The sequence below is a fragment of the Ooceraea biroi genome, chromosome 1, assembly GCF_003672135.1.
Source record: "Ooceraea biroi isolate clonal line C1 chromosome 1, Obir_v5.4, whole genome shotgun sequence".
NCBI lineage: Eukaryota > Metazoa > Arthropoda > Insecta > Hymenoptera > Formicidae > Ooceraea > Ooceraea biroi.
Window position 1 is genome coordinate 1936604 of NC_039506.1, and position 24016 is coordinate 1960619.

At 48.9% G+C, this 24016-nt stretch overlaps 1 protein-coding gene across 1 annotated transcript; it reads left to right on the top strand.

Moving 5' to 3' along the window:
- Window positions 1-802: 802 nt before the first annotated feature.
- On the top strand, window positions 803-22560 carry LOC105280290 (T-cell leukemia homeobox protein 3). The gene is made up of 3 exons (XM_011340714.3): window positions 803-2558; window positions 16452-16680; window positions 21024-22560. Exons 1-3 carry the CDS (start codon window positions 1799-1801, stop codon window positions 21262-21264), a joined length of 1230 nt encoding a protein of 409 aa, XP_011339016.2. The 5' UTR covers window positions 803-1798; the 3' UTR covers window positions 21265-22560.
- The last annotated feature ends 1456 nt before the right edge of the window (window positions 22561-24016 follow it).

The following is a 24016-nucleotide window of genomic DNA, read 5'->3' on the forward strand; positions in this document are numbered from 1 at the left end:
AATGGAATAGCGCGGAGGAATATCCAATAATGGGTCATTGCTCTCGCAGCTGGCTTCTCTATTCTTTGTTTTTCATCAAATTTAGACCTGATCAATGATTAATAAACCGATAATATTGTGCCTTTTATTATCAAATATTTCGCTCGCATATCCAAAACCAGAGAAACGCGAGCACCGTTCTTCGCATTCTTCTCATGGCGTCCATGATACGTTAACATGACAGGGCGAATGAAAGGAGAAAGAGGAAGAGAGAGAGAGATAGAGGGAGAAGACTAAAGCAGTAAGAATATTCTTCGTAATTAAGTCCCGCCGCTTCCTCGACTCGATGCAGCGTGGCGCGTCGCCGTAGCGAGATGAGGACGAGAATCTATGGGGGCTGCAGGAGCGAGAGAACAAGAGAAAGCTATAAGGATATCCCGGAGAACGCGGCGGGAGAAGAAACGCGAAAGAAGAAGCGGCACGGCAAAAAAGAGAAAGGGAGAAGGCAACAGAGAGAAAGAAAAAGAGAGAGAGAGGCGAGGGGGGCGAAAAAAGGAGGCACGACGATCGAGCAATAAATAATACAGGGGAAAAAGGCGATCGCCTGCAACATTCTGCTCAAATGTTAAATAGGTATCAATTTAACAGCGACCAATGCGCGCGCCCGTGGGCGTAGAACGGCACAGCGCGATTGGCCAACCATCCGACAGTGGGCAGGATCAGGCGTCTAGACACCGCGAGTCCGTGACGCACCGTGCCGTCCTGGTAGGGATAAACCACCTGGTTTCGCCGGTGCCCTCCACAACGTCCCCGTCTCTCTCGACGCGACCGACCTGGATTCACGCCGCTCGCCGGCACTCCGGTCAGCCAAGGGGTCCGAGTTTCGTCGAAACGGAGAACGGGGCTCCCCCGCCCCCGCCGCGCATCCCCGTTCACGGTAATCTCACGCGGGCAACCTGTTTTCATGTTTTCATGTTTTCATGAGGCGCGAGATTCCGTCGCTCGCGCACGCTTTCGTCCAGTGTTCCCATCCGTGCAGTTGGACTCGTAGCCCGGCGGTCGGTGGGATCTCCGTCAAAGATCGGGTTCAGTGCGATCGCGATTGCGAAGCTAAACAACTCTTGGTGAAACGTTTCCAAGCGACGTGAAGTGGTCCCAGAGTGGAACCGTGAAGATACTCGCTCCCTTCAAGATGACAGAGAGGCCAGCCTCGAGAGAGGCTCGTTGGTCCTTGACTGGTCTCTCGCAACAAGCACGGAGGCGCGATTCGAGGATGGATTTTATTTTCTGAAGGCAGAATTGGTGTGTGTGTCGATGAACAGGGTTGTTGTTTATGCGTCAAAGGGAACCGATGGTCAAACCGAGTCAGTGAGCGAGCCCAGTGGAATTTGTGTCACAGTGTTACATGTTGAATTGGTCGAAAAACCAAACGAAGAGACAGACGACGAGAGATCTGGTAAGGTCTCCCCAATGTACAAACGGTACCATCATCGATATACATACCGGTAGAAACAAAATGGCCGCCGTTCATAGGAAGATTTACGAGGTGACTCGAGTTAAATCGCTCGTGTAATAAATCTAGACTGCACCGAGCCTGAAGTCGTCATAATCTAGTCGTCTAATCTAGACGAGTTCTTTTCGAGTCCATCTTCTTTCTCAGCAGCATTCCATCATCCACCTGATCATTCCGCGCAATGTTGCTCCGTAAATTGCCGTAAACGCGCGACGATTCGATGAGGATATCCACCGACTGAAGTACGTTCACCCTAGTGGAAGCCGATTCCAAGCGCCGAAAGTCCACGCGTGCCGGCCAGGCACCATGTCGGAGCACGGCGACAGCGACATGGACGCAACGGAGGAGATCAACGTGGATGACTCGGACTCGCGTAGCTGCAGTCCGCGGAATTACGCGGGCCATGACGGCCGCCACGTGTCCCAGGACGCCTCCGAGTGCTCCACTTCGCCGCCACCCAGCCAGACCGGCGCGAGAACGCTGTCGAACGACTCTCCCCGCAGCCACCCGTTTAGCATAAGTCGTCTACTGGGCGAAAGCGGGGTGCAGAACCCCAAAAGCCCGTCCTCGGAGGAGCCAGACAGTGATAAGGAAAGAAAGTGGTCCTGGGAAGAAGGCAACAACAACAATAATAACAACAGTCAAGCACCCTCAGGTGGTGTTCTGGACGACGGCAGGCGGTCCTGGGGCCACGATGCTGAGGAGAAGCTGTCGGAGAAGGACGACGACGATAGTGCACCGGACACTCGCGCCAACTCATCCTCGTCCATTCACTGCGCCTCGGCGGCGGATCTTCTCGCCCCCTTTAGGTTGTTTCCTGCCGGCACCGGTCTCATCTACACCGGCGGTGGTGTTATAAGGGTGCCGGCGCATCGGCCACCGGGCACGAACGGCGCGCCCGCCGGTGCTCTGCCCGCACAGGCGCTGATACCACCCTGGAGCTTGCAGGCCCTTCAGCACAGCCAGCAGCAGGCGGCCGCGGCTGGTCTGCACAGGGCGAGTATCCTGGCGAACCTTGCCGCGCACCCTCTACAGGCGCATCCACATCTTAAGGATAGACTAGCAGGTATGCGCGTTACAAGAAATCGAGTTGGTCGTGAGTCGTTGTCTAACGTTTACCGCGTGTTTTCTATCGTGTCGAGATGGATTTTGTTAATTTTAAGATTAAACATGTCTTTCCGTTGGAGAAAAATATTAAAACAATAATGTGAAAAATGTTGACTGGGTCAAAACGTTCACCAAGATGCTGACAACACTTTTCGATAATTGCTGGAAGAGGTACGCGTATTTGTTTCCGCTGGCTTATTTTCGTCTTTTCGGAATTGCGTCTGTTTGACCATGAATGTTAATGTAAAGTTAATGTAAAGCGTAAATATATACTTGCACAGGTTCAGCGTAAAAATATTACTTGTGCAAAGTGAAATGAGACTCTTGGTGAATGTACGTTGATTTTTATCAGTTGCTACAGTATACTTGTCGTTATTGTTTCATACCGCTATTACTTCATTGCGTGAGTCCTATCTTGATTTAGGAGTGAAATGATTTTGCCTCGAGTAAACCGTGCTTTAGACATTTTCAGCGCAGCAGAAAATGACAAAGTTTAAGTATTTTGTTCCGCTATATTCCATTGCATACAGCTCACGAACCCGCGTTTGTGATTACTCGACGACTGCAATATCTTGATAGACACTGATCTATTTATAACATGATAACGGAAACCAATTATAAAATAAAACAGTTTCAGAGGGAAATATCTGATAAAGTAACATCTCATGCTGTTATTAGACTTAGTAATTTAAAAATAAATTAGGCGATCGGATAATTTAAAACTGAATCGATTTAATAATATCCGATAAAAACAACATAGCTTTGCAGTTATTTAAGGATTTCCATCATAAATGCATGCTCCGCTAGTTGGCATCCGGAAAAATAAAAAGTGCTATTAATTACTAAATGTCGTCTGAAACGTTAATCGACTTATTGAGTTATCTCTCTAGCCATCGCGAGTCATCAGACACCGAATCATCATCCTTACACTGAGATAACGATCGTACGTGGTACAAAGCGTCTCGCGTGTTCGCGTTAACGCACGATGCAGAAGGAAGAATAGTTACAGCACATACAGACACGGTACTCGTGTAATTAGCGAAATTGTCAGATATCATTAATTTCGCGTCATCCCGGCGGGATTGGAGCGACGACCGGCCGTCGCTCGATGGAATCGAGTGACGAAATATAAAGCGACGAGAGAGAGAGAAGGCTTCCTGGTTGTCGGCGAGCACAGCGATGTCAATTCCTCTAATTGGAATAGGTATATCTTTAGACGACGACGACGACGAAGACGAAGAGGACGACGACTATCACGACGATGAGACGACGAGGCATGAGTCTCCACTCGGTGTCACTACTGCGCGCTTCGCGACTGCTAACCGTATATAGAGGACATCGATTATGTATTAGCAGCGAATTATTCACTTCGCGCCGTCGTCGCGATCAGCCCGGTACGAAATCAGTCGAAGACGCGAGTGACACTTTAATGGTGTGCGGACAAGCCAAAGTCGACACGTTACGTTCGATAACCCTTTTTGTTCTCTTAGACTCCCTCTGATCTCTCCTCTATTTTTACCCGACAACGTACTACCGGCGATCGGACTTTGAACCCAGAATCAGGTTTTCGGTACGGAAATTGGCACGAGATGCACATCAATCACAAACGCGGCAGTGAAAAACGCGAGAATTTCGTCTCACATAATTAAACGTGCAAACATAATAGTTCCCGCAAACGTTTCAACGTTTCTGTTAGCCGTGTGCTTTACGTTTCGCTGCATGCCTTCGAGATATCTATAATTTACCAAGGCAATTCAAACTCGCGTACGTATCTGTCCCTCGTAGAAGGTATAATTTTAATTTGCTTTAATCGGAGAAATACGCTACGCGGTATGTGCTCCGCTGAACGAGGGGGACTATTACATGCGCGATCATTGCACGCGGGAAAAGGGACGTAAAAGTGTAAACGTTAAAATGCAGGTACGTGCAAAATACATAATTAGTGTCTGCACCGATGCATTCACGAATGCCGACTTTTTCGTGCGGGTAATGAAACCCGGCTATTACTCGCGTGGCGTGAGTGAAATGTATTTATGCGTGCGAGCAACATTACTCTCTCGCCCGATTATTTTGTTCGGAGTACGCTTAATACGGCCCAAAGAGAGGAGCACCGACACGCAATAATAGCGCAATGAGACAAAGTAATCCTCGGGTGACCGTTTCTCCCCGTGTAACTCGTGTTATCTCGCGTTACAATGATGACTCAAAGTGTCCCGCGCACTTTCTCACGACTGCGGCTAATTAAAGACCAGTTGCAAAAACCGTGCCGTGTCGAGAATTAAACAGCCGTCGAAAAATGTGGCATGCATAATTTTCGTTAAGGAGATTTATGATTGAAACGGCGCACGCGATCCCTGGAAAACGCTTTATGTAAAACGCATTAATACGTTCCGCACGATAATGCACAGGATCCGTCTATAGATTCGAATCCTTTCAGTGCAGGAGAAAATGTCGCGCGAAATACAATAGTTGCTACGACGTATAAATACCTTACATAATTAAAATTGTCACGGCTATTTTCGTAGCCTCGATCGCTCGAACGGGACAAGGCTGCAAATTGCGTTTGCTACCATTTATTTAGCGCATTACCAAGTAGATCGGAGCATCGCGCGGAGCATTAGTTGCAAGATTGATCGCGATGCACTTTCCGAGAGCGATTTGACTCACGTGAAATATAAAAGCGCGAGCGTTCTGGCTCGAACGGTGAGCATCGTTATTTGCTTCGTTGCCCCTCTGCCTCCATTACGTCCCGCCACCTGTCACTTTGACACTGAAATGGCACGCAGCATTCGATTAGGGGATCGGGAGGCGCTTCGAAACGGCCGGAAACGCCACGTCGCGAAGACGCCCGTAGCCGCGCGGCGCATGAATCCGAAACAATTATATAAATAGAAACAAACGTAACGCCAATTACTCGATTCTCTTCAACGTGATCGCGTGACGTTTATCGTGACGGGATATCGATCTCCCCGCGAGTTTCAGCACGGCGTGTGAAACCAGGAGAGAAACTCGAGAGAGACGCGCGCGGAACCTCGAGAGGGGCTCCCGATCAATTAGGCGCTGCGAAACTGGCGCTATAAAATTCGGACGTAGCTGTACGAAACTAGGCTGCAATTTACGTTCAGAGAAACAATCTCGCCGATTTGACGTAATGGTCTCTCGGCAACTGATCGTAAGCCAAAACTCTTCGAGCCGCTCCGGTCACTAGCGTAGCGCGGGTATCATCTTTATAGCGGGCTACGAGTCAACCTGTTTCAACGTTTCACTGATGACAGTAATAGCATTGTTCAACAGCCGCGATTATAAATCATTCATTCGTGGGTCAAGTTGGCTCCAACGTGTCAACGTGCAAGCCAATAGGATACACGCGTGATGTACATTGTTTGCATCCATAATGATAAGCGGTAATTAATTATACAGAAATAACTCGGCTGGCACGAGGATGAGAATCGGGCAAGAACTTCTTTATTGAATTTCTGCATCAAACTTTATTGCTTCGACATGTTACATATTTTATTATTTGACAAAATTATTTGACAAGAAAGAGAGCGTAATTTGTACAAGCAGGTGTCCAGAATCACTCATTTGGTATTGACTGAAACGTCTATGCGCGATAGAGGGAAATATTTTCGTGGGGCACAAAAAGGAGGAAATTACACGGGGCACTACGCCAATGCGGCGAGGCAGAATGCGCTCGTCGTTAAAAGTGGGTTCGAACGATTCTACGAATGCTTCGGAGTCCGCGTCCACACTTTGCAATACTCTTCCCCGGGAACTGGTAGGAGAATGCATTTCAAAAATTGCAATAACTCAAGCGGTCGTTGTGAGGAATCGTAAAGCCGCAACGCGCGTTTTTCACAATGGCTTGCTCAACTCTTATCTCGGGCAAGTAGCCCAGGATCAGCGCGACATTTACCAAGGCATCACTTCATGATACATCATGTCAATTAATTGACGTGAGACATCGAGAGTTTCCGAAAAGAGAGTAAATTTATTCCCAAAGAATCCATCCCATTTATTCCCGTTAAACCTCGACACTTTATTGACTGGAAATCAATTGAAATGGAAAGCCTGGAGTAGGTCGCGACTCAAGAGTCACATTATAAACGCCAAAGAAGCGTCACAATCGACATTATTACCTACGAATATTACTGTTTGGAATCCTGTTTCTAAAAACGAGCCTTCATACTTTAGCTGTTTAATCTTGCGATCGTGTTGAATCTAACTCACGCAGTACTAATGTCCGAGCAGCAGGACCGAGCAGGGAGAATGCGTGATGAGCAGCTGTCCCTTCCTTCGAAATTTCAATGTTTAGGACTGAAAGATCGCCTCTCTCGGAATGACACAGGGATGTGCGAACGCGAGTTTCGACTATTGTCTCAATTGTTTGGCTCTCGGCATTCGGACCGGTTTCTAATTGAACACTTCAATTGTGGCACCACGCAACGCGCGCGGTAGAACGGGTCCGATGATCCTCCGGGCGATGCGGCCCGATGAGTCTGTGGCGGCGGCTTCGACTCCGAACGTTAGCCCGCAACAGTAATTTTCTACAATGTACGCTCCGCTCACGGAGGCATTCAATAATAATTAGGTCTTCGCACTTTTACGTCCGCATATTACTCCACTGATTTGCGCCCTTCTGGGAAACGGTTACGGCACAATGGGGCACGGGCTGCACGAAATCGCTACGCGTGCGCGCGCGATTCGTTAAGCGGCGAGTTTTTTGGTCGACAAGTGTTGTTGCTTTCTTACGTAATCGTCACGAGAGAGTGAGAGAGAGAGAGAGAGAAAAAGAGAGAAGGGGGGAGACGCAAATGTAGCTGACGGAATAGAGCGCCTAGCTTTGAAATGCCCGCGATAAAGGACGATTACGCCAGGGAAGATCGAGAGCGACGAGATCGAGAGCTTGCGAGTGTGGCAACACGAAGTTACAGGAAACAGAACGGCGATGCGCCCGTGGACCCTGTGGCCTCGGGCCAGAGATAAGCGGGTACCGGGAACAGAGAAAAAAGGCATCGCGTGACCGAAACCTGAAAACCAGAATCCTTCGCCGCCGCTGCCGCCGCCGCTGCCGCCGCCGCCGCCACCACCACGGCCGGCGCCTTCGCCGATGGAATTGTCCGGGTTGTATGCACGTGTATACGTGTGTACACGCCGAGTGATCGCAGCCGTGATCTACGTAAACCGGCAATTTCTAATATTTCGCCGGCCCAGGGCCATGCGCTCTCTTTCCTCGTTTAAATGAAATATTAGGGATCGCGGAGCAGCCGCTTATTAACCACTCATACGTGCTCGTTTCGGCGATCCTGATTCGACGGGGAACCCGGTGGCCCGCGAACGGTAGCGCGATGGATACGTTATTACGGATCATGGGTAGGCTCCATCACGGCTACCGGATTGGAAATTCGAGGGTCGGGATGGGCCTTCGGATGAGCCTCAAGGTTCATGGAGCATTCGCGGGATGTCGGCGTAAGAAATTTCGAAGCCGCGAGCGATCGGAAACGTGAATCCGGGAAGAAGCTCCGTTTCCGATCGCTCGCGGCTTCGAAATTTCTTGCGCCGACATCCCGCGAATGTTCCATCGCTGGAAAAACATTTCTCGGTAATTTGCAGCTCACAGCTCTACTTTACGCAGCTATTGTGCTATTAGCGCTAAGACGCGCATTTCATTTTTCGGATCGTCTGTAGCGGAAACGCGTGCACGCCGAGAGGCGCTTGACCTGAACGTACACGCGCGATGCGCGTGACAAGCTCGCACCGCTTCGCGCGACTTGCACGACGATGCAGTATATCACCTTGTTGAAAGCGCAAAAAGGCAGAGTTACGTTCTGTTTTCCATGAAAACTCCTGATGGAAAAAATAATCTTAATGACAATGGCAACAACAGCACACAATTGTTCTCTCGTTTTTTTTATCGAGTTTGCGTTTTATCGGGAACGCGCTCGAGCAGCGAAAAAGTTTTAAGACCGCGCTTAAAGAAGCAGGGGCAACACGTGTTCGAAGAAATGGTAATTGCAACGAGCGGCGCGCGCGTAAGATGTAATTGCATTCGCGTTTGACGCGTCCTACACGGTAAACTATTAAACGAGCAATCGTAAAATCAAACTATCGAGTTTTTTTGCCCAGAGTATTTTGCTGTAACAATAATTCTCGACAGATAAAATTTGCACACGAGGTAATCGTGACGCCGCAACGTTCTCCATTCTGTATAATTATCCTGATACGACTATAAACCCGAGAGAGAACTTGATAGGATTAAACGTCATTCGGCACACGTAGACGAGCGTTCACGCGTTTTGGGGGAAAGTGAGAGGAAATGAGACGAGGAACGCCGCAAGAGCAACATAGCCGCGTACAAACGATAATTATTCAGGCTGGCATTACGTAGTAATTAATCTGGAGGCAGATTAGAGCCGAGCAACGAGCACGGCGCGGGGCCACGGTGGGCGTTGACTGATCGAGTTAACGTTGAGTTAGGGATTTTGCTGGGCGAGCTTGGCAGCCCCCGTAAGGTCAGGCACGCTCGTCCATCATCGCCCCGTTGCTCTTGCGCTTGTCGGTCGCGTTGCCAAGCCACCACCAAGCCGATCGACCATTGACAAACGAAACGGCGCGACGGGTTAGGAGTTTCATAATTAACGAGACTTCAGTTTAATTCCGTTATGGGCGAATTAGCGTTTAGACGTCGTGCGAGTTGGCTATCCGGAAACATCGAGAAACACGACTTTCCGGAAGAAGCGCATCGCGCCGACCTCGCGGGTCAATTGATCAGTCAGCCAGGCAACCTTGCGAGAGGGAAATCGGCCGAATCTGCCCCCGCCTCTCGCGTCGATCGAATGTCCCTTGGGACGATGGTAAAGAAAGGAACTTGGGGGCGGCGGTAAATCTTTTGACCGGCGCGCGATGACGATACTTTATCGCGGGACAGAGCGCGCCGGGGACGGTTTCCGGCATATCATTCGCGATTTTTTTTCTCCGGTCCCCGGAGAAATCGACGGGATTTGCCGGCGGGTCTTCGGCGGCATGTCACAGTGAATTTTGGTAGACCTTGATCGCGCCGGCCGTCATAACGTATGGATGACTGGCGAGAAACCGCGCCGGACCGCGCCGCGCTTCCCGCGTTTCCTCGAGCACCATCATCCGATCAGTGTGCACGGTAGCATCGGTTAACGCTACAACACCCATAAATATCGGACTTGAGATATCAAGCCCGAGGTTGGGGCTCTCTAAGAGACTCTCGAAATTAATAACGTCCATTAACAAGAACGCTACACGCGAATGGCGCCTCGGCGAACGGATGAACGGGTTAAATGTTTAATCGATAAAACATCGTATGAAAAGCCCATCGCCTGTATGTAACGGGCGAATGGGCGGGAAGGAGAAACGCACGCGCTGCGGTTTACGATACATTTAGAATGTATGTATGATGGCCCGTTCTCTGGAGTTAACTTTAAATAATGCAGCGAATTCGGTGTTATTTAAGATAGGGGAGAATGTATGCTCGGTAACGCGCAAGTGTTGCCATCTAATATGGAAACAACCTGTTATTGTGCTAATTAAACGTAATGTAATTTTTCAGCCGCGTAAAGTGTAAGATTTAGGATATTACGTAACTCCAGCAATGCTGCACTCGTTGTAGCTAGGTAACGACAGAAAGTCATGACAACCAACAGTTGGGAATAACGAGATCGCGCTCCGAAACCCCATAAGAACGCCCGAAGAATGTTTGCCAACCGATAAACGCTCGTTGGTAGCGGAAAAGCGGACATGAGAGCCACTGGCAGGACCCCACGGGCGAAAGGTATTGAGTTTTATCGCGAACACGTGCGAGCTTGCTTAATTTTATGCGATTTTTTATCGACGCCTCGTAATATCGATAATGTAAGGCACCGCTGCTTCACCTCTCGCCTCTCGCCTCGCCCCGCTGCTCCGCTCCACGCTAGGTCGAGGGTCTATATCAAGTTATGGAGTTTGAGAAATGATCGGTGCTCGCGACTCTCACATTTCCCTCTTTCGATCGGCTCGAATGCCAGAGAGAGAAAGAGGAGCCCTTCAAAGCGCGTACCAAACTTCTCAATGTTATGTAACGATCGGTTAATTAAATCTTCAAGTTTCCGAGCGAGTTTCATCGGACGAAAGGACTCTCGCGAGCACCATGTGTGCGACTTGCTGAGGTAAAGTGATTAGTTGCGCGATTATCATGCGTATCAGACGCGGGTGACTCACGTTCGATCAAGAGTAAGCGTTGAAAGATACTCGTGCTATCCTGATTTTCTACGAGTTTTCTTCGGACAACCAGATGCTAGGCGAGAATGTTATACGAGGAGGTGAAAAACCCGTCGGTTTGCTCGTCCACATTTTTCCCGGGCGTTTCTTACGGATGAACGGAATACTGACAGAAAACAGAAAATACGATTCTGTGCGATTTTCTGCCTCTTCCTGCGAAATACACGTTTTCTTGTCTTTTTAATTTTCCCCGAAGGCCGGAAGTAAAATTTAAAGACTGCGACCATTCCGCGGTTCTTACGCTGGGCAATGCTCTTGGGCAATTTTCTCGATTGGAACCGCATCGGCCTCACATTCCTGGAAACGTTTAGTTTTCATTTCCCTAGTTAAGTACTAACAAAAGCACCAACCACTCCCATTACTGTAACAGCGCCGCAGTTATCCTTGCGCTTCGCAGGCCCGTATACCGTATACGAGTGCAACGCTCCGCCGCGATTCCTCGAAAGACTTTAATTACGGAAGGGACGTCCAGTTTCACCTTAGATGAAAGGCAACAGCACGCGGCTGGAAATAATATATTCCACCTGTGCTCCTCGTGCCTTGACCGTCGGATTTTCGTTTCATTTCTCGCTCTTGTTTCGCGCGTTCCATACGAATCTCTATTAATCGCGAGAGAATGATTCTTCAAGAAGAAGGTGAGGGGCACGGAAGAAGGAAACCGAATATGGAGGAAGCAGGAGCCTCGAGAATCGAGCATACGGAGAGCGTGTCCAAGGCGGCGATATTAGGCGAGGGGTGACTAAGAAAGAGCGAAAGAGAGACAGAGAGAGAGAGAGAGAGAGAGAGAGAGAGAGAGAGAGGGAAAAAACGTAATTTTATAGAATGGAATATGCCTTCTACGAATCCGTTTAGTGCTATTTAGCTGTCCGCTATGTCGGCTCAATTACACCGCGTCGGAAGGCGTGCGCGAGCGTAACACGTGTGTGTGTATCCGTATATCGGTGCTTTCTAAATACGCGTAGGCCCATAGTGGGTCGCGGATATAGAAGCCCGGTAATTCTTACAGCACACGGTCCCTCATAAAGATTCAGCCACGGATAGCGTTGCACCTGAAATTGCATGTCCGGAGGTGAGTCCCCCCCGGGAGGCGCTATTACCTCAGCGAACGCGACTCGAGGGCGATACGTCGACGCGTTTCCCTTGCTTGATCGTCCTTGGCTTACGCGGAAAGTAAGAGAAAAAGATCCCAGGATACTCGTTGATACGTCGCGATAAGGAGGAACAAACGAGGGGTCGAGGTCCGACAAGAAATGATCCAATGCGGACGAAGAGGACGTATCCCTCGCGGCGTATCAAGCGTGCGCGCGGAATTTTGCGGGCATCTTGCGCGGATCTTCAACATGGTTACCGACATCGAGGGATCCACGGCGCGCGCGCAGAAAACAATTTACTTTGAAGGCCGCAAACTCCATTACCAGGTGGAACGTGCTCGAGGTAATGACTTTCTCTGGCTGTGTCGCAGCGGAGCGCGGCCACGCGGTTGCGTCACCAAATGATGCCGACCTGGCTGTCTTTCTCGGTCGAGGAAGGAACCCGGTTCTGTCGTCGTGGTCGTCCTCATCGTCGTCATCATCGTCATCGTTGTCGTCGTTGTCACGCCATTACAAAGGTTATGATACAAGCTCAGTGGGTCACCGAAGACGAAACCACTCGCGCTACGGAGTCACCGCGAACAGCTGCCGACAATCTCACTTCGCGGTTTCTCGCTTCGATCACTGTCCATCATCAAGACGCTCGTCATTGGTCGAGACGCCGAACCGCCATTCTCGTTGCTTCGAATAAACGAGCTACTTGCCAAAGGTTTCTGACTGTCCACGTTGCTTTGTTTCGAATTTGGAACGCAAACGACATATCCGGAAGTACTGAAATACTATCATTGAATGATGGGCATCATCGGCAAATAAATCGTCTATGCTGCGACACATTTACATCAAGACGACGAGCATTTGCCGTGCGACGATTCGTTTTGCCGTGGCAATTCCGTGCGTCTCGTCACCGCTTCAATTATTGGATAATAAAATTCAGAAATTAGAGTGACTAATCACGGACGTTTCCGCTCCAATGGGCACAAAGCCCGGCTAACCGGGCGAAACTTTAGCGTGGACAGAAAACGAATAGCTTTGCCGGAGAGATCGTGCGCGCGCGTTGTCAGCGACGTTTATTTACATCGGCCATTTCGTGGCGACGTGCCACCATTTTGTTTTTACGGTCACCCCATGGGAAAAGGAGGAAAAGCACATGCCATGCTCCTCTGTTCTTCCTTGTGCAAAACTAGTACTTGGCAAAACGAAAATAGTCGCGCAACTTGAATGGAAGAAAAAAACGATTTCGACGCGAGTGGTTGGATCGTTCCTTTCCCCAGCGATGCAGAAATTCTCCTGCGGAAGTGCCGCAGGATCATCGCACCGGTGATCGGAGCGGTAATCCGCAGCGTCGGGATTTGTCGACGGAGTTAAACGCCGCGACCGCAAAAAATTCGCGGAGAGGAGTGTCCTGACCGAAATTGCGCGGTAAAACGGCCGCCGCGATACCAAAGTCGCTTTTAACCGTCCGACAAACATCGCGATGGCTAAACTGTCGTTAAACACGCTAACGACACTGACGATCAGCAGGCGATATCGCTGGACACGAAAGCACGTTCGGAGCACGAACCAATCTCTCATAAATGGGCAGACAGACGGACAATTGTTACAGAGTCGCAACTGCTTTTCGCGACTTATTACTTCTTGATACGCAAATCGGCAGTAAACGGGCCAATTTCATCGATTCCTTCGCTGGATTCGTCTCCGAATGCGTGTTGCGACGCGAGCCAACAGCGTCCACGTTTAAATACCGGATCGGGAACAACCGGCGCCTTGAACGCGTAGTTAATTAACAGAAATCGAGAGCGTTATCGTCACACGCTGAGTTACGGCTGGCAGGCAGAGCCTAATTGGTTTTACGAGACGACCTCACCGAGCCTCTCTCCCTTTCTCTCTCCCGATATCAAACGCGCTGGTCACTTTTGATATCGGGAGATGGTCACTTTGATGCAGACTGCTCTCCTTTCCCCAGTCTCTTAACCAATCAATTAATCGATCGTGCGCTTTTAAATGATAAAAACTGAATCGTTCGTCGCAAGCGCAAAATCGTGGTTCCGCTTGATCATCTCTGAGGAAAAAAGAACGCAGAGAATATTTGTTGATAAATGTAGAACACGAGTCAATCATCCGATAAATTGCAAGGATCAAAAATAGCGTAATAAACAACGACCGACATTAATGGCAAAAGTCATCTCAATATATAATGCCTTGCGGAATAGCATGCGTACAAGGATTCCTTAATCTTTCAGTCGTTTTCAAAGAAGACGAGCAATTCATGAACGCGCTTCATCCACGCGTGCACGTGACATTTCCATTATTCCGTCCTGTTCGCGTCCCACAAAAGTTTCGTCGGAGTTTCGCACAGATACGGATCCCTGTATCGCGCGCGTGTCCGTTCCGCGGCGGGTAATTACGGGTGGATTACACGGGAGAAACCACGGTCGGGCGGTCGCTAGAATGGCTGCTATACGCGATTATTGTCCTAATAAGCGCACGCGGTGACGCAAGAAGGCCTCTCTCGCGGTATAAGAATGTGAGAGGCCAAGACTCGGCGAAGCTCGCGGATTACTGCGCGATGGCCGCGAGGACCAACCGGCAAAACGGCGAAATGATTTGTCCTTTCACGATGACTTGGCCGGCGATGACTTTGCGTGCCACTCGACGTTGCGCAAGGCACTTGCGAGGAATCAATCGGACGGAACATTCGTGCGCCCTCGAATCATCCGTCAATCGTAGCCATTATATAGCGTGCATGCGTGCGCGGACATGATCGCGGATCACTGATTACACGACGTATAAATTATGCTTGTAAATTATGACGAAATGAGCGGAAATTGATCAGACAGCCGACGAATCCGATAGTGGGACTTTTTCATTTGTTTCTGCTCGTTCGCGTAATCCGATCACATTTAAGGCAACAACTATTATAAGAACACGTACGTATCGGCACACAATGCCGATTATTTCAGGTGTAAGATAATACGGTGGCTCGCCGTTCGTGCGGTACACATTTCGACGTTTGCGGATCGATAAGGAATCGCAAATGAATCGCGTAATGAGATTATCATTTGGATTGCTCGCGCGATTATACCGCGCGTTGGGATCTATTTCTGGACGACGAGCAGCAATAAAGGACGGGTATAAAAGGGGTAGCGGAGGGGCGGGGAAAAAGGGTATTCGTAATGGGATAATGTTCGCTCGATGGCCCCTTCACCCTTTAACGATGATTCCTCGGTTTCCAGCAAAATTGTAGAGAAGAGGGGTGCCCAGTCGACAGTCGACGAGACGAACAAGGATATCCTCGTTGGTACTTGACGTGGTGGAAATCCGTCAGTTCCATCGTGTTATCTTCATGTCGAGAAAAAAATATGTCTCGTTGAAACAAGCGACATTTGTACGTGCACTCGCGCAAACATCGCTTAAATGCACGCGATCCTTCATTCGAGTTGACGCGATGAAAAAAGAATCCCCTGAAGCGCATAATTTGCCTCATTCGGTATAGTAATAGTAAATTAAATAGTAGTACATCATAGCAAATCAAAGCCATAAACGTTTTACCGATCACCCTCCATTCCTCCCTCACAAAATCGGAATCAGCGCAGAGATCCGCGTTCGACCACGTTGTTGACGGACGCGTTGGCGATTGATCTTGCGAATAAATGCACGACAGTTGTCCGACTAGCCGCATGATCTCGTGAACAAATTTGACGAGATTGCACATTCCGTCGTTGAGCCTCCAATTAATTCTCGGCAAATAAGCTGAGATCCATGGGTGCGCAATCGCGGCCGTAATCGCAGAGATACAACTACTAAATCCCGTGTTAGCGTCGAATTTTCTTCGAATGTACCGTGTTTTAATCCATTAGCGAGGCCGACGCGGGGAGTCGAGGATGGCGATTTGCTTACACGATACACACATTTTAGCGATACATGGCGGCACACGAGTCGCGTATCTAGTCGGCTGATCCTGCTCCCTTTATTGCTCTCGTGAAATTGGTAATATCTCGCGTACTTTCTCATTACATATGCAAATCCGCGCTCGCATGCGGCGTTTAGCGTAGTTTCTGTTACTCGCGCGCTATTACCGCGCCAGATAACTGCTTAATGACTCGGATAGCCGCCTATCGTGTATAATAGAAGGCGGAACGAATGGATATCGAGCGACAGATGGAGAGACATGTTCAACGAGTAATAAATTACGCGGGTATAAATTACGATATCGGCCGTCAGGGACCTCCGGTGAGCCATCGATTATTTTATTAACGTTGTAACGCGCGGCGTAAAGCTATTTCGAGTAAATTTCTATTGGCACGTAGAGCGACGACTCTTAGCCTTAACGATCTCTTAACGGAGGTGCCGACAGTGTTTAAGCGTGTCTATCCGGAATGCATACCGTCGAGCTGACGCAACAGCGACAGTACGTCGTTAACAATGTCCGAAACGATTGTCGTTTATCAGTGCTCCTTTCTTTTTTCTGGACGCAGTGGCCGGTGCATTTCCGAGACGGATCGGTCATCCTTATCAGAACCGGACACCACCGAAGAGGAAGAAGCCAAGGACCAGCTTTACGAGGCTGCAGATTGCGGAGCTGGAAAAGCGCTTCCACAAGCAAAAGTATCTGGCCTCGGCCGAGCGGGCGGCGTTGGCCAAGTCGCTCAAGATGACGGACGCGCAGGTGAAGACCTGGTTCCAAAACAGGCGGACGAAATGGAGGTGAGCTCGCGGTAACGAAACGACTTCTGCGAAAATTCTGTTTCTGCATATATCGCGGCGATGCTCGAAACGAGGAGTGACTGACAACGACGACGACGATGATGAACAAGAGTTCGTGACGTTTCTCGGCACTCGCGGCTTATAAGCGTCAATTTGTCGGGACTCGCTGTTCCTGCGGCGAGTGAATCTCTTTTCAGGGTAAGAAGACGCGAGTCGGAAACCGCGCCCGGAATGTTAATAGCGGGTTAGTCGCGGCCTGACGCGCATATCTGTAAACGCATTGGCAGTCAAATGTATTGGAGTCTCTTCAAGATAAGGGAGGACGAAAACACGTCATTTAGATAAAAGGGGCCCGTTCGTAGCGCGGGTCTCCCGATACCGGGGGGCGTCTCGACGACGAGACGGGTTCCGGCGACATTCTCGAAGACTCTCGTATACAATGTACCCGCGTCGTGTCCCGTCTCTACTCCCCCCTCTGTCTCCGCGACAGAATTTCTAAAATCGTTGTCGACGTTGTGGAGTCCTTGGATCGTTCTACGAAGCGCCGTGATAAAGCGGTAAACTCGCAGAGAAGTTCGGTCGGGACAACGATAGTTGTTGAAACGAGGCACGGTCGCTCGATGTAGACCCTTTCGAGACTCGTTCAGACGAGCTACGAACCCGCTTTTCTGCGTTCGTTATGTTAGCGAGACAGTTTGTCGAGAATCAAGACTGCTACGATTTTCAGCGAGTTCAACCTTTGAAACTGCGATTAACGATCCGTCGAACAGGATCAGTTCGTCAAGGAGAGATTCTCGGAAAAAGCAATGAGAATTTAAATGGTTCTTTGATTTTATTGAACGATTTACGTTGGTATTGTCACAACATATAGCTGGGATTGAAATATGAATTTCATACCGAATAATTTTGATTAAATACCAGTTCAGTTACGATTAGTGTTCAATTGTTTCGCTTTAATCTAATTGTAAGTATGATTGAAGAATTTAAAAATAGTTATCCATCTCTTGAAAAATGCATTGAAAAAATAATCCGAATACAAGCTGTACTTTTTTTAGTTTTTAATATTGTACATAAGTTATCGATCTTGATACGAAAAGAATTACTTCTCAATTTTATCTCCATCTTCTAGACGACATAAAAGTTTCGCGATTTATGCATACGTGTCGCATATATGAGGCGACCAAAGAATTATTCGTCGTCGCGAGGGAGGTAGGCATGAAATTCAATTTGGAATCCGACGACACACGCCCGGACACTATCTGTCTCGGTACGGCCGGGAATGTTATCGCCGTGACAGGTACATTTGTCTAGAACGTTACGACGAGTTAACTTCACGGCGGAGTGACAAGTACATCATTTTTAATTAAAGACACACACGCACGGCGGGGTAATCACGCGCGCGATCAATAACGCGTCACCGCGCGCACGACCGACTTTTCTAGTCGCGCTGCCACGGAAATAGTAATTCAAAAAGAATGTAATCGCAGAGCGGAAACGAATTCTTCGATTCTTGACTATATTCGAAGAATCTCAGAATTTCATGTAACGCTCGCGATTCCAAAACGAAATTGCGCGAAAGTGCGTTCGACAAAAAATAAAGTCGTCGAGTGACTTTCGTTTTCTCGCCGAGGCACGCAAAACGTTCGCCGTAACGCGTAAACGCAATGCGGTGCGGTCCAGTACTCCAGTGTGCAGCTGCGTTTAAAGTAACGAGATGACTGTAGGCAGTAGACGAGATAACTCGGTCTCTCAATAATTCAGGTACCTAACAGCTTAGCCCTGTCCCGTACATAATGTAGTCCCTGCCCTCCCATCGCGCGTGCACCCCCCACGGCCCTTTCCGGTCGCCCCTTGCTTTGACTACCAATCCTCCGCGCGCCCCGTCACCTCTTTCAACCCCTGCGCGCCTCCGCGAGAGCTTCTTGGCTTTTAAACTGTCAAACGCTCGAATCCGTTGGCTGAATCGTTTCGATCTCCGCCGGGCCGAGCGAGCGACCCCACCGATTCACCTCGTTAAACATTCATCGGTTACAGTGTAGGACCAGCCGGGTAACTGGCTCGAACACGATTCGCAGGCACGACGATGTATCGCGCGCGTAATACGCGCAAGTAGTGTAAGAAAAATCAATCGGTATTGATGCATCCGCGAACTCGAAGCGGTTCAGAGCTCGAGAAAGAAAAAGAAACGAATATCTACGATCTATGATCCGCGGCCATCGCGGAAAGCCACGCGATAATAAATCACGTGGACGAATCACGAAAACAACGGCTCAATTAACGGGGGAGGGGGACTGTATCAGGCTCGAGTGTGCGCCAAAGTATAAAGATAAGAGTAATGTGTCCCAGGTCGTATGAGGGAATACGGTTACGCCGGCCGCAGCGAATGGGGCGAGGCAGCCGCGTCGGGGCTGCAAAATGTAATCGGCACGGTGTCGTCAATTATTAATCGCTAACCGCGTTAATTACTTGCAGAGGCGTAGGTGTACCTGTCACTGCCGCAACGGCGTAGCCGCGCAATGGATTCCGGGGAGACGGGAGCGGGATTCGATAGTCGGCTAAGCTAATAAAAGCGACAACGCGCTAAATCTTGCTACTTTCGACAGCCGCGAAAAACGATAAACGAGCGTATCAACGATTCATGCCGCAATCTCATCTGGTGCTTGCGCTAATTACCCGTGAATTGTTCCGAGCAACGACGCGCGATAATGAAGCACACGTAACTCGGAGAATTTTCTTTGGGGAGTCAAGAATCCGCCTTTCGCGTATCTTTCGCGTGGGTACAGAGTAACAAGCCTCGCTTTTCATTTAGCGGCCACAAGCGCTCGTTAAGATCGTTTCGATGATTACAGAACGAGAATCGCACGATCGCCGAAGTAGGTCGAGGCACCGGGAGTAGACGACTTTTGGGAACCGGAAAGTAAACTTTGTGAGATCGCGTAATCGTCGTCGGCGGGTACCCCGGGTAGCTCGTTTATACGTATCGGGTGAAGAAAATTACAGGAAGTCGTCCCGAGTCTCTCGTGCGTTGCCTAACTCTTTGCCCAAAGAAAGTGGGCAAAAAGAGGGTCAACGAGATAGTACCTGCGCGGCGATAGGCCGGAACGCGGTATAATTCGTGAGGACGACACGAGCGTGATCCGCCACCGGTCTTTGAAAGTCCACGAATATCACGGCGAGAGGAACCAGTTTTAGGAAACAATAATGAACCGCCAGGTCTCGTGGAAAACATCGAGAACCCAGTGCTTTGCCGCACGCCCGGCCGCTCGTCCCGTTGCGATGAAGATCGTCGAAGATCGACGGTGGTCCAGGATGATTCCGGGACTGACGATTCATCTCGTTTAGGCGCGTTAAAAACCGTCGTTTCTCACGACATGCATAAATGACGACGACGATATGCGAAGCGAGAGAGAAAGCCCGCTGTTTCAGCGTGGCGGATGCGCGCAAGCTCCATCGACCTTACCAACCGGTGTCGGCCATTTTGCGGCGCCCTAATAGACTCAGCGCTAGAAAACAGACGTCGCGCGAGCCACCCTGCGAGGCAAGGTGGCTGCTCCGCTTCGCTTCGCCGTAGTGACGAATCGAATTAACTTTATTACATCCGTCTTCTGTTTTCCGCCCAACGACCGCCACTCTATTTTCGCCGTCCTTTACTCCGCCTCGTTTCCACTCAGAGTTCGCCCCCCGTCCGCAAACCATCCCTGCTGCTCGATCCTGATGGCGCAGCGCGCAGTTGAGAACTTGGGTCGCAAACTCGAATACACGTCGGTCGATTTAGCCGTATATAGATTACGATGTCGGGAAAGGTCGGAAGTTTCCTCGCCGCGCCTTATACGCAAATGTATGCAGCTACGGAAAAGGATTTAAGGATCATCGATCGAGTATTTCAGATTATAAATTACATACATGGGTACGAGAAGAACGCGGCAAACGCGATTTTCCACTTGGTTTTGCGATCAGAAAGCTTCCATGAGAGAAAGAATACGGTTTGAAAACAACATCGATTCCTTGGATCGAATAATTTATTAAATGTATGTTTTGAGAGTCGAGAGAATGTATTTTTCTGATCGCCTCTTTTTGCGATTGATCAATCTTTCAACACTAAATTAATATCAGATTCTTACGAGGTGAAAATCGAGTTATGACGTGACATTCCATTTTAGCAGCTTGGATGTTAAACACGCGCACACTGTGCTCGATATATCATACCTTATTAAATGTAAAATATGAAAATATAATTACAATAAAATCCAACGTGTTTTCTTCAACATTCACAATCGGATATTTTATCATCGAGTTGCAACGAATGTTGAATTAACATCGGGAATTGCTCCGTTCTGTTGCAGGAGACAAACGGCGGAGGAGAGGGAGGCTGAGAGACAGGCGACGAACCGGCTGATGTTGTCGCTGCAGGCTGAAGCTCTCGGCAAAGTGGCGTACCCGGCAACAGTATCCGGGCATCCGGGAGGCACACCAGTGTCCAGCCTAGACAGGCCACAGGCATCGGCGACAGCTCTGACCCATCCGGTGGGCCAGTGGGCCTCTCCTTACGGCCCACCGCAACCCCTCGCCGAGCCAATTTGCTGAAGCTTAACGACGATCCCAGAGACTCCCGGCGCCAAGTGAATCGTCATCTCGGCCTACTGCGTTTTGTGTCTCTTGCCGCATCAAACTTCCGAACGAAACTGGAGCACGAACTCCGGACGTACTCGCTCGGAGTTTGCCAATTTCGATCCGCCCTCCGTATTTTTGTCCTCTTCGTTTGATTCGCTTGTCGAGACAGCGAAGGAACGCTCACTCCACGCTCACCGACCGATTACGGGACGACGTATAGCGGAGGTCCTTTTCTTTCTCTTAGAATAGTTGCGAACTGTAGGCTACTAGCATCGCCTTTCTTCTGCCTTACGAGTATTCAGGCGACCACCGCGTACATGAACGTCCTAAGGAGCACCGCGAGATCGACTGTACATTGCCTTACACAGAGCGTATCTTCGGAGTATCGTACTACTTGATAGCCAATCGAGGTTTTGCCATATGATTACCAGGGCGGGCGCGAGAGAGGCGATGATCTCGGTAAATTTGTCGTGTACGAACGATTGGAAATCGACGTCCGTTTCTCTTCGGTCGGATTTTTTGTCGCAATTAGCTCTGATGGACGCGACATATCGACACGTGCGCGTCTCGAGTCAATGAAATAGAGTTTCGGAGATGGAAAATTTCTCCGAACGTTATTTCCACATCGCGTTCAGCGCTGACCTACACTCGATCGTTTCCGAGAGGCAGCCGATACGTTTCTCGCGTTACGCATAGTCGAGAGATCATCGATCGAAGAGCGATGGCTGATGGCCCGTATTCGCATCGTTAATTATAATATTATCGTTAGATGGCCGGGGCAATTTTGAATTTTATCGCGGACGCGCCAGCAGACGACCGGGAGTACAACTTCGTTGATACAGTTTTTGCAATTCGGCCTCTCTTCATCGAGCGAGGATATTTTTTCATGAAATGCGAATGCGGGCCTGACGGGACAGCTGACGTGACATATCTGTGTACATACTAGCTGCTACATAGTTGTAATTAGGCATTATATACTTGTACGATACGAAATACTTGTATACGCAAAAACGCGCTGTCGTGCCAATGTATCGACGGCGAACGTTCCCCCTTTGATTGTTAGATACGTCCTGTATATAGGTACCACTTTCGTGCGAGCTGCTGCTACGCGCGCGACGCAAGATGCAATCAAGATTATATTATCTCGGAATATTATACATATATGAAGATATATTGCTACCACTATATACCATACACGCATACACACACCGAAACACATACACGTACACACTACGATCGTCGTCGTCGTCGTCATCGTATGATTAGACATGTATTTTAAGTTCGTAATTATATATATATATATATATATATATATATATATTATTATATCATAGCGAACGATGTGATGTTATGTAAGTACGTGTAATGTTGTATATACGAAAAATTGAAATGCATATAAAATGATTTAACTGCTACACGCTTCTTGCTTAAACTACATGTCCTTGTGAAGACAATCGTGTCGATGGAAAGCTGCGTGGGAAGAGAAGCTGTGTCGGAATTACGCCGCGATTGTAAAGGGAATAATCAACTAACACAATTTCAGCATTAATAACCGGCATTAATTCGTTCTTTTATACAGATATATGGATGATTATTGATCCCGATGAATTTTTTACGTCACTATCTCGAGTATCATCGCGTCGATTAACAGACGTGAGTTTGACGTGGGAAAGCAACTGTCGCAAGAGCTTCCGCAAGAGTATAAAAAATTCAGCGGATTCAGAATTAATCTTTCGATTAATAATCGAGCTGGCCGGCCGCCGTGGGAAGCGTGGATCACGCTTTCACGTTATCTCACGTTATCTTCACGTAACACACGCGTGTTGCTTTTACGGAGGGAAATTCCTCATAGTACCTGCGTATTCGCGGACGGAATGAGACACTTTTTATTTCTCTCAACGAGATCGGTACACTTGAGCAAATTGCTCCCGTTCAAGAAATACGAGGAAAGCATCACGATGAGTTATCGTAATGAGGACTCATTATTCTGTGTCAGTACGCCGTGTAATGCCTACATCTTCCTCGGTGGCACGGCTTCCGTCATTTCGATCGTCAAACGACTACCTTGTCGCGGTCGCACGATCCTCGGCGCTCGGTTTTCCGCTCTTTTCCCTCTCGTTTTCTCCGTGTCTCGCCTTCATCTCCGACCTCAGCAACGTCCATGAACGACTCCGCGGGAATCCCTTTTCTCCTTCCCTCCCGATCGCCTTAATCGGTGTCTTTCCTCGTGGAATTATCCCACTTCACCTATACGAGGACACCCTGTACCGGATGTGGCCGTGTTTACTGCCTATAATTGCAGAGGAGATGCGGCGCGCCGTCCCCCGCCCAATTATTTGGAGACAAATATCCGCCACCACGAACGACGATCTCAGATACCTTGCGCGGGTCTCCACCGTGAATTACGAGGTATCCGATTGCAATCAGTAAACTGCTTTAATGGTCTGTCAGGTGGTATGTCTGACTTGATATTAATATAGAAACATATTTGTGGGACAACTTTAATCAATTCTTTTTCAAATGTTGCTCTTTAACGCTACGTGGATGTAGCATTAGAGGATTCGATTGTTTCTCACTGACTGAATCGAGACGCCTGAGTCCAATTTATCCAGAGATAATTGGTCAAGCAAGTGAGTCAAAGTAATGATCAAGCCTAAAAGTCAGTCTGGCCGGTGCACCACGTGTTCCCAAAAGAGTATATTCGACGGAAGTCGGTGTATCCGTG